Here is a 12,665-nt window from a genome sequence, read left to right on the forward strand (position 1 = left end):
CAGGAGCTGGCCGGGCACCCACCACAGCAGCAGCCTGATGTAGGCACCAAGATACACGCAACCATCAGGCGGGCATCGAGCCCGGTTTTGGGCAGTCCCCAGGTGCCAGGGAAGGAGCAAGCGAGGTGGGTATGGGGAAGACACCGGGTAGGAGCGCTGGGGAGGGCGGCTGCCACTTGCTTCCTCTCCGAGAGGAGCTCCTGAGGCACGTGGGGCACCCTGGAAGCCCACCTGAAGGGCAGGGCACGATGAAGCTTCCCAAATGCCAAACCATCCCGGCTGAACGTGGCTTTGGGGCACAAGCAACAGCACCAGGGAGGGAGCTCAGGGCCTCTGGAGAGGCCGCGGGTCCCACATGGGTCCCACGGGGCTGCGGCACGGCCCCGAGCCGACCCCTGCCTCCGGTCGTAGGGGCGTGCGGTGCCCTGGGGCACGCTGGAGAAATCTCTGCAGCACCGAGCGAGCTGCCAGCCGCGCGTGATCCAGCTGGCGCTGCGCTGCCACGGCCCCCAGGGGCCGAACGGGGACAGACTACAAATTGCCAGGGAAACGGCGCAGAGGAGGAGACTCACCTCGTCAGCAGCCTCCAGCTTGGAGTCGAACTGACAGAAGATCTGCTCCAGCTCCTTCCTGATCACGTTGGCGAGAACATTCAGACGCCCTCTGCAAAAGCAACGCCGCCGTCAGCAGCCAGCACACAGCCCCATGCTGTCCCTGTCACACCGAGCTGCAGGGGGCGGCCAGGGGACAGGGCTCTGCATTTTCACCCCTCCTGCATCCCCAGAGCTGCCCCAGAACAGCGAGGCCGAATCCTGCTCTCGGATACGAGCTCTGCTCACACCGAGCCCCTCCTGCCAAAGCCCCGGAGCAGCCGAGGCAGGTTGTGCAGCGCTGCTCCCAGCCTCTGCAGAGCAGCACCGGGGACACCCCACACCTTGTGCTGAGCACATCTCTGTGATGTAAGGCAAGGTCTCTGCTGCTCGAGGCACCGCGCCTCTCACCACTCTCCAGAAGAATGAAAAATAAACTGCAGCCAGTGGCACAGATCAGTGGAGAGCTGATGAGGCCTGAGCCCTTGAGCCAAGCGCTCGGCTGATGGCTCAGCCCGGAGCCAGCCTGGCCCGGCAGCACTGAGCCCCAGGAGCATCCCTGTCCCCATCCCCATCCCCATCCCCTTCCCCATCCCCATCCCTGTCCCCATCCCCGTCCCTGTCCCCATCCCCATCCCTGTCCCCATCCCTGTCCCTGTCCCATCTCCACCCCCATCCCCAAAGCGCTGCGGTGCACAGGGGCAGGTTACCTGTGGGGCATTCCCATGATAACATAATCCACTCCCTTCTCACTCGACTTATCAATGATGGTCTTTAAGGCTGGGATCAGCACTTCACAGCCCTCCAGACCAAAACGCTTCTCCGAGGACCATTTCCGATGGAGGAACTCCTCAAACCTGGAAGGCAAGGTGAGAGAGTGATCACCCCCAGGCCTCCCACTGATGGCAGGACCAGAGAGCAGACAGGGACCTTACGGGAGCCGCAGCACGAGGTGATGCTCCAGCAGGCACCACGCAGCAGCCCAACAGCCACGTGGCCCCCTCTGCAGAGCTCCCCCACCCTGCACAAACACCGACTGTGCTGCGCTGAAGCCCGCTGCACAGCATCTTATTTTTGGACCTCTTCTGCCAGGATCATCCGTGTTTTTGGGCTCCGTGCCAGCAGCACCTGAGCGAGCCCTGCCAGCCCAGCGGCACCCCGCTGATCGTCTCTGCTAACCCGGCCCGGCGGGACCGCGACAAATGACGTCAAGGAGAGGTGACTCAGGCGGTGGCCGTCAGGCTACGGCAGCTGCCTGGCGGCTGGGAGCAAACAACCCCCGTGACAACCCCCGTGCAGCCGGGGAACAAAGGGAAAGGTGCCAACCCTGCCCAGGGAGGCTGCAGCCGGCACGGCGCGGCTCGGCGTGCTCCCGGAGGGCAGCCAGGAGGCACAGCTCGCCTGCAGCGTGCCTCGGCAGGTGGCCAGGCATCCTCGCCACGAGTGCTGCCTGTGAAAGCAGGCAGGCTGATGAGGAATCTGGGAATGCGAGCCCCTCGGTTGGGGTGGTGCAGGTTAGGGGTGTCCCAGCGCGAGGAGGTACCTGGTGGAGCGGACCAGGCGGGCCAGCAGCGTGCGCTTCTCTTCGTTGGTGAACTGCATGATCCCCGGGGTCTCAAACTTCTGCCGAATCCACTGGCACTGCTCCAGGTCGTTGATGAACATGAACTCCACGCCGATGTGCTGGCAGTACGCCATCTGCCCCGTGAGAGGACAGCCACTGAAACACCCACGGGAGCCCCGACACGTCCTTGCCTCGCTCCAAGTCAGCACGTGCGGGATCTTACTGACCCGTGCAGCTCGGTGCTCCATCATCCCCCCCTTTGGCCTCTCGGCAAGACAACGAGCTGTCCTGCACCACCAGCACTGCCCAAAGCAGGCGGCAGCAGCCAGACCCAGCACCTGCAGCCTGGGGCTGCCTTCCCCACCCTCCCTGGTTCTGCCACGGGATGCAGCGTGGAACAACCCCACGAGTGGGGCAGTCGGTGCTCCTGTACAAATCCGACCCGTTTGCTTGCCCCAAGGGACCCAGCCCCAGACCCCAGGGTCCTTCTCTGCCTGTCTGTGAGAGTCTGGGGACTCCCCCGGGGAAGGGCAGGCTGACAGGTTAGGGAGAGCACCTCACCCTGGGACTCGGAGCCTTTTTAGACCCCACTTGCTATGGCAGGGCGAGAATCTGAAAAAACAGCCTCCCAAAATTAAGGAGCCTGCTCTCCTTGCAGCTTATCTAAGATGTTTACACAGCTCTGCTTCTCCAAGGTCAACCTGTCTTGGCAGAGACTGCAGCCTGCTGCCGGAGCTGCAAGCTGCAGCCCCAGCTCAGAGCTCCCCAGAGGGCAAGGGGGCTGTGGCTGGAGCCCCCAACACCGTTTGCTGCGATATGCTGGAGCAGCAAAAAACAAATCCAGCTGCACCAGACGGGCTTCAAATTGCAGGCAGCACTGAGCTGTCTGGGGCTCGCTCAGCCTGCAGCAGCCCAAGCGCGCTGCCCCAGTGCAGGATGAAGCCGGGGGTGACCACAGACGGCCGGGCTACCACGGGGCTGCTGCTACGAGCAGGGCGAGCACGGAGCCCAGCCTGAAGAGCTCGAAATGTGTGTGCTAAAAACAGGCGGCCAGGAGAGGAGCAGGACTGCAGAGCCTGCAGACGGGGATGCTGCAGCAGCGCTCGAGGCGGCACCAGGGGAATAGCGCTGGCACGCACAGCCACAGGCAGGATGCGGACGGCTGGGAGGGCTCCACACCTCTGCAGAGCGGTGTGGTACGTGCTAACCAGGACCAGGAGGAGGAGAAGGCTGAGGAGCCTCTCCCCAGGGTGAGGCTTTCACAAAATGACTTTCAGAAAGCAGTCGCTGTGCCCAGCCCGACGCGGGCCGGCAGCAGGTCCTGCCCTGCTCCTTACCTCCAGGCGGCGGATGATTTCCCGGAGCGGAAGAGCCGACTCGTTTCCTCCGATGAAAGTGGTTGTGGGCAAGTGGAAGACCTTGTCGAGGTCAGATTCATCCAGCCCGTAAAAGCCTGCAGGATTTTCATGGGTGGGACAAGCGAAAGCAAGAGAGAGAAGGAAAGGAGGGGGACGGGGGGGTGTTGGACACAGCCACACGGCACCCAGGTGTGTTCAGGAGAGGCGGGGAGGGGACAAAAAGCAGCACAAAACCAAAAATAAGCATGAAGGTTTATATGGATAAAAACCAAGCAGTAATTAAACAAAAGACATTGAGCACAAGGTTATTACGGAAGGCAATGCAGGGAACAAATGTGCATGTAAATTGGTAATTAAAATCCAGGGTCAGAATCAGGAAGTTTGTAGCCCCACGAACACAAAATACACCACGAATTATAAAGAGAGCGGAGAGAAAAGAAACAGGGGAAGTGACGGGAGTCATCGAGCAAAAACGGGGATTTCACCAGACGTTCAGAATTAAAAACGTCGAAGCAGAGAACGGAACGGTTAGAACAGACGGACCCAAACGAGGAGAGAAAGAGGAAGAGAAGCAAGAGAGAGAAAACGGCGTCAGCACGAGGGCTCTGCCACGGACTCTCCTGAATAGCTCACCCGGGAGCGGTGCCGGCCGGCACAACGGGTGCTGCTCGCTTCAATTTGGGGTGGCCGGGGCACGGCCAGGGGGGTGCCGCAGCTCCGCGGGGATGCAGAGCGCGGGCTGAGCACCGCTCGCCTTTGGCACCAACGTGGCCACGGGGTGGTTTCGGCACCACCACAGCTGGCACCCAAACGGAGGCTCACCCAGCTCCTGCTGCTCTTTTAGGGGAACTGCTCTGCTCTCTGAAGCTTCTTTTCCAGCCCAGCCCTCGGCTCCGGGAGCAGCCCGTGGCTGCTGCAGCCACCGCAGCCTCGCCAGCTCCATCCAAGCAGGGCGAGCTGGTTGCACGCTGCTCTGAAAGCAGCCCCTGGCCAGGCAGCCTGGCCTTGGGAGCAGCAGCTGAGTGCTGGTATTTTCTCTAAAACCCAATTACACGTGCCAGCACGCTCGCTATGTGCCTGCTTACAGCACACTGGTGACTGGCAGGGCGCTGGGCTGCTCCTGGAGAGGAGGAAGATCAGGGCACAGATTGGGTCAGGACCTCAGCACCAGGTTTTGGAGCTGCAGATAAAGCCGGTGTGCTGTGGCACTCAGGAGCCCTCAGACGTGCCTCTGTGCCTGCTGAAGCTCATGTTGGCCTCTGGGGAAACTGAGGCACGGGGAGGAGGACGACTGGTCCTTCTGAATGGGTGCAGCAAGGCAGAAGCAGGGCGGTCTCACTGCGGGGACCTCTGCGGGGATGCCACGTGCTGTGGGAGCAGCATCACGGCCCCGCAGAGCTTGCCCTCCATGGGCTTTATCTGAAGGAGCCCGTCCCTTGCTCTTTTTTCAGGACTGGCTCGACCTGGCACTCACTTCGGACCACGCTGAGCAACCCAAAGGCGATGTCTGGGCACAGCGCCTCTCGCAGCACGCAGCTCAGGACAGGCTGTGGCCATCTGAGCGCAGAGGCAGTGCCCAGCAGCTGCAGACCAGGCTGTACAAGCAGTCCCAGGGGTTTTGCCTCTGCTTCTGCTTTGCTGCAGCCCCCCAGCTCCCCCCGCAGGGCTGGGACACATCGGCTGGGAGCAGCGACGCCGGCAGGCAGGGGTGAGGGACGAGTTGCCAAATTTTCACCGGGCCAAAACAGGGCAGTTCCCGTGCAGGAGGGGATCAAAAGCCTCGTGGCTGCGCCTTGTTGAGATGACCAAATAAAAACAAGGGTCGGTTTTAGTCCCCCAAACGGAATAAATGACCTTCTGAGGCAGGAGAGAGGTTTGCACGCACCTCTTCCCACTGCTGTGCGCAGGTGACACGCACAGCACGTGGAAATCACAGGGCATAAAGGCAGCTTGGATTTGTACCAGACTTGAACCCATCAGGGAGATTGAGGCCTCATCAAATTAATAATGACAATAAAAGGTGTACTCCAGCAAGCTAGGCATGCAAACACAGAGTATGGAAAAGGGCAGCGAGGCTCTAGCTTGGGCACCTCCACGGGTGAAGCATCGCTAACCAAGCACCCAGCTCGAGACTTTTAGCCAGACAAATCAAAAACGAGTGGGTTACAAAAGTCAGGACTGGTGCGACACGGGAGGGGACCGCGTTACCGGCTTTACTGCTCCATGCCCAGAATAACCTATTCAAAGAGAGTCCTGCCCTCCCGAGGGTTAAAGGCTCAGTATTTGCATACCTCCTACTGTTAACACTCTCAGCCGCTCCTTGAACACTGCGAGGTCTGGGGTGGGCAGGGGGGGTGCAGCAGGGAGAAGATAGAGAGACGCCGTCAAAGTTAGTAAAAAAAACTGGAACCGTGAAAACTAGTCATGGAAAGCACAAGTCAAAAATACAGTATTCAAACACAGTCAAAACCACCAGGGGCAGAAGGGCTGGGATGGAGGATGACTACACGCTACATGGCAGAGAAATCCCGGTGGAAAGTCCTCAGAGAGCTGCTTGCAGGAGGCAAGAGCACGGAGGGGAATGAGGGGCACCAGACACTGGGTAGCAGTCGAGCTGCATGGTTTGAGATCTCCTCTTACTCGCACCTCACTCGGGGCAGCGAAACCTAAGACGGTGGCACAGCGCCGCAGCAAGGCGCCTTCCACCGCGCTGCGTTACGGGCGCGTTAGCACGGCTAGCGGGGGGGTACAGCAGAGATTTGGGTGCTGAGAGCCTCCCCAGCCTCCCCAGATGATTTTGCTCCACTCGTCTCTACTGGGAGAGCTCGTCTCTACAAGACCACTGCCAGGAGAACAGCAGCCGTGCTCTGCTCCGAGGAAATGGGGGCACCGGCGCGGGCACCTCCGCTCCCAGTGCACGTGCACCACGGGGGATGTGGGAACTCCCCCAGGGCCTCCCTCCTGCGCTGTAGGAGCGAGTGGGGCTGTTAATAGGGACGACAAACGGTGCAGCAAGCAGGCAGAAGGCTGACGTTGCTCAAGCAGGCTGCGAGCATGCTCAGCACGGGGACGTGGCACCGGGCGCGAGCGGCACCGGGGCTCCGCTCCCCGGCTGCGTTAGGTGGCCGAGTGCCTCAATCTCACCCAGGGCTATGAGAAAGGCTTTGGGAACGCTTCTTTGGGCAGCGGGGAAGGGAATTACATGGACGGGAGGCGTTCCTTTGTGAGACTCAAGGTGGGAGAGGTGCTGCTGTGCCCTCTCGCAGAGCGCTGCTGCCTGCCGAGGGCTGGGCAGGGAGCGCCCCGCGGGTGGTGGGGGGCACGGGGCTGCTCGTGGGTCTGTGCAAAGGGACCTCCTGTGGGATGCAGGGGGGAAGCAGAGCTCGGAGGAGTTTGCTCCCAGCCCAGCTCCCTGCAGGGGCTCTTCCCGAGCTGGGGGACGAGCTCTGTGCCAGAGGAGCCCCTGCACCACGGCGGACCCCGATGAGGAACCTGCCCTTGCTCTGGCTCCTGTCAAACACACGGAGCAGCTCCGTGGGCAGCACAGGATTTTGGGGCATGGCTGAAACAACCCTAACGCTCCCTGCACGGAGAGGCAGACAGACAGACACTCAGACACACACCGCCTTCCACACACAACTGGATTTTAGTGCGCTAAGGTATTCCCTGGTTCGGGTCGTCTGGAGTTCCTGCAGTAATCCCGTCGGTTCTGTCCTACACCACTTACCATGCCGGATCAGCTGCGGTAGAAGATCAAGATGAGATATTTAAAAAAATAAAATAAAACATAAGAAAAGGAAGAGGAATCTGGCACTCCAGCCCTACCACTCCGTTAATCCCGGGTGCCTGGCTGCAGAAGCGCCAGCCTCACCGCGTGCCCCCGGGCAGGCTTTCTCACCCTGGCATTTTCTCCAAAGGTCACACTGCTTAATCCAAAGAGAGCTTCCAAAACAGACAAAAGCAAGTTGCTAAACAAAAGGCAATTGAGAAGAAAGATCAATTTCAGAGATTAGCCATGCAACTCCTTTGATTTACAGCACTGCCCGGCCACAGTTTAAGCTGTTAGCAGCACAGCTCCCACCACAAAAGCTGACCTTTAAGGATTTCTCTGCACAGAAATAGGAAACAAGATTGTTTCGAGGGCAAGTTTAAAAAACATTCCTGTTATTAGCTGCTCTGTAAATTAACTGCAGCCCAAGTGTTAGGAAATACTCTTTCAAAGCAAAAAGCCAGCAGGATTTGCTTAGAAATTGGCTTTCTCTGCAAACAAGCAGGCTATGCCAGATCCTAGGCACCATCCAAAAAATCTGTACTCGCCTGACTGCTGAAAGCCTGCGAGGGTCAGGCTGTGGCAGCAGGGAGACACCGTCCCCACCCTGCCACACATCCCTGCACCTCCTGCTCGCTGCCTGGCGGGGCTGATGCCACCCTGGGTGCTGCGGGCCCTCTACAACCTGCGGGCTCCAGAAAGCCCCCGCTGGAGGCTCAGCTCCAGCCAGCCACTAAACCTGCTCCAGCCAGCTGCTTCGTGCCCCTTCAGAGCGGTTTTGGGGCTGTGAGTGGAAAATGCCACCGAGGGGCAGCGTTGGAGGGATCCATGAGGCAGCCCAGGGATGCCCAAGGTGGCAGGGGGATCCCCAAACACGACCTGCCCACCAGCTTTGCCTTCGGTAGAGGGGCTTTGCACCATGGCTCTGCAGGAGGCTGAGAACTGGCACGGCCAGCAAGAGCCCACGGGTCGCTGCCAGCACCACGGCGCCCATCTCCTGCCCCCGGAGGGCTGATGGCAGGGGGCAGCCGCTCGCTCGGGAGCTGTGGTTTGAGGCCAGCACAGCTCCGAGCTGCTCCCACACGGGAAAAGAGCAGCGCTCGGCCGCCGGGGCGCTCAGCGGCACAGGAGGCTGTTGCCAATTAAGGGAAAAGTCCCGTGTCCAGCTCCGTGGAATTTGCTGCTGGGCTGGGCTTGGCCACGCTTTGCAAGGCGGCGTTTGTGCAGCTCTCCCTCCTGGCCCCTCTCCCTCCTGGCTCCTGGTCCCCGTGTCCTGCACAGCCCCTGCCTGCCCCAGCTCCACACCAGCGCCCGCTCCCTCTGCTCAGCATCGCCTGAAAGCTGTTTGCCATTTTCTTCTGAGATCAGTCAGATGAGGTTTTCCTCAGCACTACTGCTACCAGCAGAAAGCCTATTGAGTACTAAATAATCGTTACACGCAGACAAAAAGCCTCCTCTGGTTACACACAGCCACCTGAACCTGGGGTCCTGCCGGCTGCAGGGATCCAGCCCCAGCACGAACCAGCAGCTGGTACCAGTGGCATGGCTTGCTCCCTGGACTCATTATTTCCGATGAATTTGTGCATTCCTGGCAATTAAATCAACACCAGGAACTGCAGTGACAGATCTCAGGAAGAAAGGCATGAAGAAATTAAAATTAACGCCTGGCTTAGACGCAGAGATCTCGGGCTGAGATTCTCTCCTGGCTAATGCCTCTGGAGCAGCGATGCCGAACACCTCCAGCTGGGGCACGCTGCATGGCTCACGGCCACGCACCCCGGGGGAGTGGGAAAAATGAGATTGCTATCACTTTCCCCAGGTTTTATCACCGCTGTGGTGCTGCTGCTAGCATAAAGAGGGCTGCAGGGCAGGAGCAGCCCCGGCTGGATCAGACCTGACGGCCGCTCTCGCCCTCTCCCATCAGAGCCTGGACCCACCAAGGGGATGTGAGCTGCAGTGGGCAGGAGCTGAGCCTGAGCTCCTGCCCAGGGGGAAAAGGAAGCAGGCAGAGCTTGCCTGAAAGCTGAAAGGCATTCAGCATCATTCAGCATCACTCGGCAGGCGTGACACTCGGTGACAAAAGCTACAGCCCAGAGACAAAACGGATCCGTGCAGACGCCTGCGGGTGTGCGCGCCTCCGCGGCAGGACTCGGGGAAAAGCCTCGGGCAGGTTTTAGGTTTTTTGTTCCTCTGAGTTTCTGCTTTGGCCAGACAGCCAGAGGGCCTGCTCATCCTAAAAGCCTCCCTCGCAGCACTGCTGCTGCTGGCAGACACGGGGACTTGTTCCCCCTCCTGCGGCCAGGTTGGCAGCACACATCCCCCCACCTCTTCCCATCACAGCCCCAGGCACGGGGCTCGCTCCTGCCCTAGCCTAGGCTCCTGGTGCTCAGCCCCGCTTTGGCACCGTATCAGATCTCGGGGTGAAGCAGCTTCCCTTTATCCCAGCAGCTGGGATGACAAAATCCTAACCCTTCTCTACCACTCCCAGCTCCTAGGAAGAAAATTAACTCCATCCCAGCCCAAAGCAGGACGCACAGGGAATCCTGGACAAAATTCAGCAGGCACCCCAGCAGGACAAAAGTTGGTTTTGGGGAAGGTTCCTCCTCCCCGTCCACCCCCAGCTGGGTGCCAGGAGATCTAGACGGGTGCGTGCTCCCATGGGCTGCTGTGCTGTGCGGGTTAGTGATCGTTACCGCGGCTCTAGGCTAAGTTAGAAGCATGCCTCTAGGAGTGCTCGCAGCACCGGGGGAAAACCCCCGGAAAGCACCAGCGAGGTGAGAGAGCTCAGCTGCTGCAACCCTGCTCCAGCTGGAAGAACGGCAGCGTGCTGCGGAGATCACGACTGAGGTTAAGCGCTTTCAGATTAGGGTCCACGTCCTCGGCACCACACACACGCTCCCGCGCAGCACACGTGCGTCTTTCACTCAAGGCACCGGAATTTCCACCCCCTACTTGTGCGGGAACGCGTCCCAAAGCTTCCTTGTCATGATCACCGGCAGGTTCTCATAGCTCAGTCTTGGGAAAAGGGGCAAGGCACCGATCTAAAGGTGCTGCATGGGGCTGGGAGCAGGGGAAGGCAGGGGCACGCCGGGACGCTTCTCTTGGCAGCGTCAGCCCGGTGTGGATGAGCCCAGCCCCTGCTCCCCAGTGCTCAGCGCCTGCTGGCGGGGCCCTACGAGAGCAGCAAGAGGTGCCGAGGCACCGGAGCTCGCGCTCTCCCCGGCACAAAACCTCTTGGCTGCTTGCCATTTCCAGAAGATGTGCTGGCTTCCCCCGCGGGATGAGTTAATCCCGTTGCAAGGCGAGGAAACTCGCTGTGCTGGGAGGAGAAACAGCACGCTGGCTGGGACAGCCGGAGGGGGGCAGAGCTGCTCCGCCGCTGCGCGCTCCAGGAGTGAATTTGGAGTGATCATCACGAAGGAAACCTAAGAGCTTCCCTCTGCACGGGTGAAGCGCTCTACCTACGAAGCTGTGAAAGAGAGAGGAGCTCAAGCAATGCAGCACTGACTGCTGTCAAAGCCCTCACCCAGTTTGTCTGTGGATGAGATAATATCGGCCGGAACGGACGAGTCCAGGTCCGCATCCAAGATGCCCAGTGGGTCGAGTTGTGCTACATGATGCCCTCGAATCTATGAAATGGGCCAGGAGTGGACAGGAGAACAGATACCAAGAGGGACAGGAGAAAGGGAGAAAAACAAAAGAGGGGAGGGGTAAAAAAGTTAAATTACATTAGAATTAATTTGCAGAGCAATTCTCACCGACGTTTGGAGAAACAGTTACTGGTGCATCATCAAAATTTACACAACTAATGCCGAGAGGATCAAGCTTTGCAATGTGATGGCCCCTGACCTGGAAGCAACAACACAGATTAGTCATTAAAACAAGTTAGTTCAAGAAGCATTCCTTAACAGAGAAAATTCAAGAGAGTCATGCAGCTTCCCCTTTACATATTCCGCAGAGCTGCCGGACAGGAGGGACCCGGCTGCTCTCACAGCACGCCTGGCGCAGCCCTGCCATGGCACAGCTAACAGCCCCGTCTGTGGCTCCAAACGAAGCCTGGAGAAGCTGCTCAGCACAGCTCTGTGCGTGGGGAAGAACCCCAGAGCACCCTGCACCAGGTACGGGTGCCACCCACCTAACCCCTCTCTGATTTCTGGGGGCCCCTCCGGAGCAGAGACCTTCCCGAGCACGAGCCCCAGGGCTGCCTGACTTCCCACAGCTCATCTGACTTCCACCCCAAGCACCTCCTGGTGACAACAGTGACAACTCCACACTGCTCCTTTCCTTTTAAGCCTCAGGGCAATTTAAGAGCCAGTTTTCCTGATTCTGACTGATCTATGCCCAACTGGCTCTCACGCCAGCATGGCACAGAGGACACCAGCCTTGCCACCACCAGCGGTAACTCCAGCGAGGCAGAGGAACGTTATTTAGGAACATCTGCCTGCGCTATTAGGGGACTGCATCTCACAGCATCCTTTCTGGGAGAGAAGTCTGCAGTAAGGCCAAGGCGCAGGACGTGGAGCGCTCGGGCTGCTGCTGTAGGAAGAGCAGGGGCAGCAATATTGAAGGGCTCTGGCACTACAGGAGCATCGGCGGCTCCAGGAGGCATCTCGCTGGGTTTGTGTCTGCATCAGGAGCCACAGAGAGTAACGAGAGGCAATTCGTTAACTCGAGACTTCCTTCAGGGCAGGACGGTCAGCCCGTGCACGCTGCCATCACGGAGGGGGCTGCAGTGGGTCCGGGACACAACGCTGTGGACAGGGCTTTGGGTGCAGGAGAGCTGTGGCCAGGAAGGTGCTGATGGAGACCGCAGCAGGGTGCTGACCGTGGACGGGCTCCACTGCTTGCTTTCCCTCCAGTGAGACGCACGGGGCCCAGCATTTGTCCCACGCTGGTGCTGAGCAGCCGTGGCTGTGCTCCTCCGACCACAAGTCCCATCCTCATCGGCCTCCTCGGCACTCCCAGTGCTGCCCAGTCTGTGTTTTCAATACTTACTGCCTTTATTTTCAATACTTACTGCTGCCCTCCCAGCAGGGCACTACCTCCTACCCGGCAGATGCCTGAAGCTGCAGATATTGCTTTTTATTCTGACTCAGACCTGACCTCTTTTGCCACAGTCTGAGGAAACTTTTCCCTTAGCTGCTCACGCCAGCAGACAGCTCCCCGTGCAAACTCAGCTCATCCCAACGGGCAGAGCGCTCAGCCTCGAGCCACAGCCCTGCCTCTCGACAGCTCCAGGTCTTGAAACATCCAGGCTCAGCTCCGCTTCTGGTGTGGGTTCCCCAAAAACTGCGTGCTGCTCCTCGCCAGCAGGACAGTTTCCAGCTCCTGGAATCGCTCGTGCGCAAAGCGATTAGGATTAGCTTGCACACACCAGCCATACG

At 59.4% G+C, this 12,665-nt stretch overlaps 1 protein-coding gene and 1 long non-coding RNA gene across 6 annotated transcripts in view; one reads left to right on the top strand and one right to left on the bottom strand.

Annotated features, from left to right (window-relative positions):
- OGDH (oxoglutarate dehydrogenase) overlaps positions 1 to 12,665 on the bottom strand; it is a 33,433-nt gene that overhangs the window by 8,256 nt on the left and 12,512 nt on the right. For 2 of the 5 annotated variants that reach the window (XM_068662524.1, XM_068662525.1), the window contains exons 4-9: positions 10,808 to 10,910; positions 5,804 to 5,848; positions 3,492 to 3,607; positions 2,134 to 2,288; positions 1,301 to 1,447; positions 573 to 663 (exon numbers count right to left, since the gene is read on the bottom strand). In XM_068662524.1, the coding sequence (XP_068518625.1) occupies positions 573 to 663; positions 1,301 to 1,447; positions 2,134 to 2,288; positions 3,492 to 3,607; positions 5,804 to 5,848; positions 10,808 to 10,910 (657 nt within the window). Of the gene's footprint in view, positions 1 to 572; positions 664 to 1,300; positions 1,448 to 2,133; positions 2,289 to 3,491; positions 3,608 to 5,803; positions 5,849 to 10,807; positions 10,911 to 11,039; positions 11,131 to 12,665 lie in introns of all 5 variants that reach the window. The other 3 variants (XM_068662526.1, XM_068662527.1, XM_068662528.1) reach the window with 3 other exon arrangements.
- LOC137845383 (uncharacterized) lies at positions 9,102 to 9,503 on the top strand. The gene is made up of 2 exons (XR_011090200.1): positions 9,102 to 9,227; positions 9,260 to 9,503. It is a non-coding gene; the product is annotated as an uncharacterized lncRNA (long non-coding RNA).

This window comes from Anas acuta, chromosome 27 (assembly GCF_963932015.1).
Source record: "Anas acuta chromosome 27, bAnaAcu1.1, whole genome shotgun sequence".
Lineage (NCBI taxonomy): Eukaryota > Metazoa > Chordata > Aves > Anseriformes > Anatidae > Anas > Anas acuta.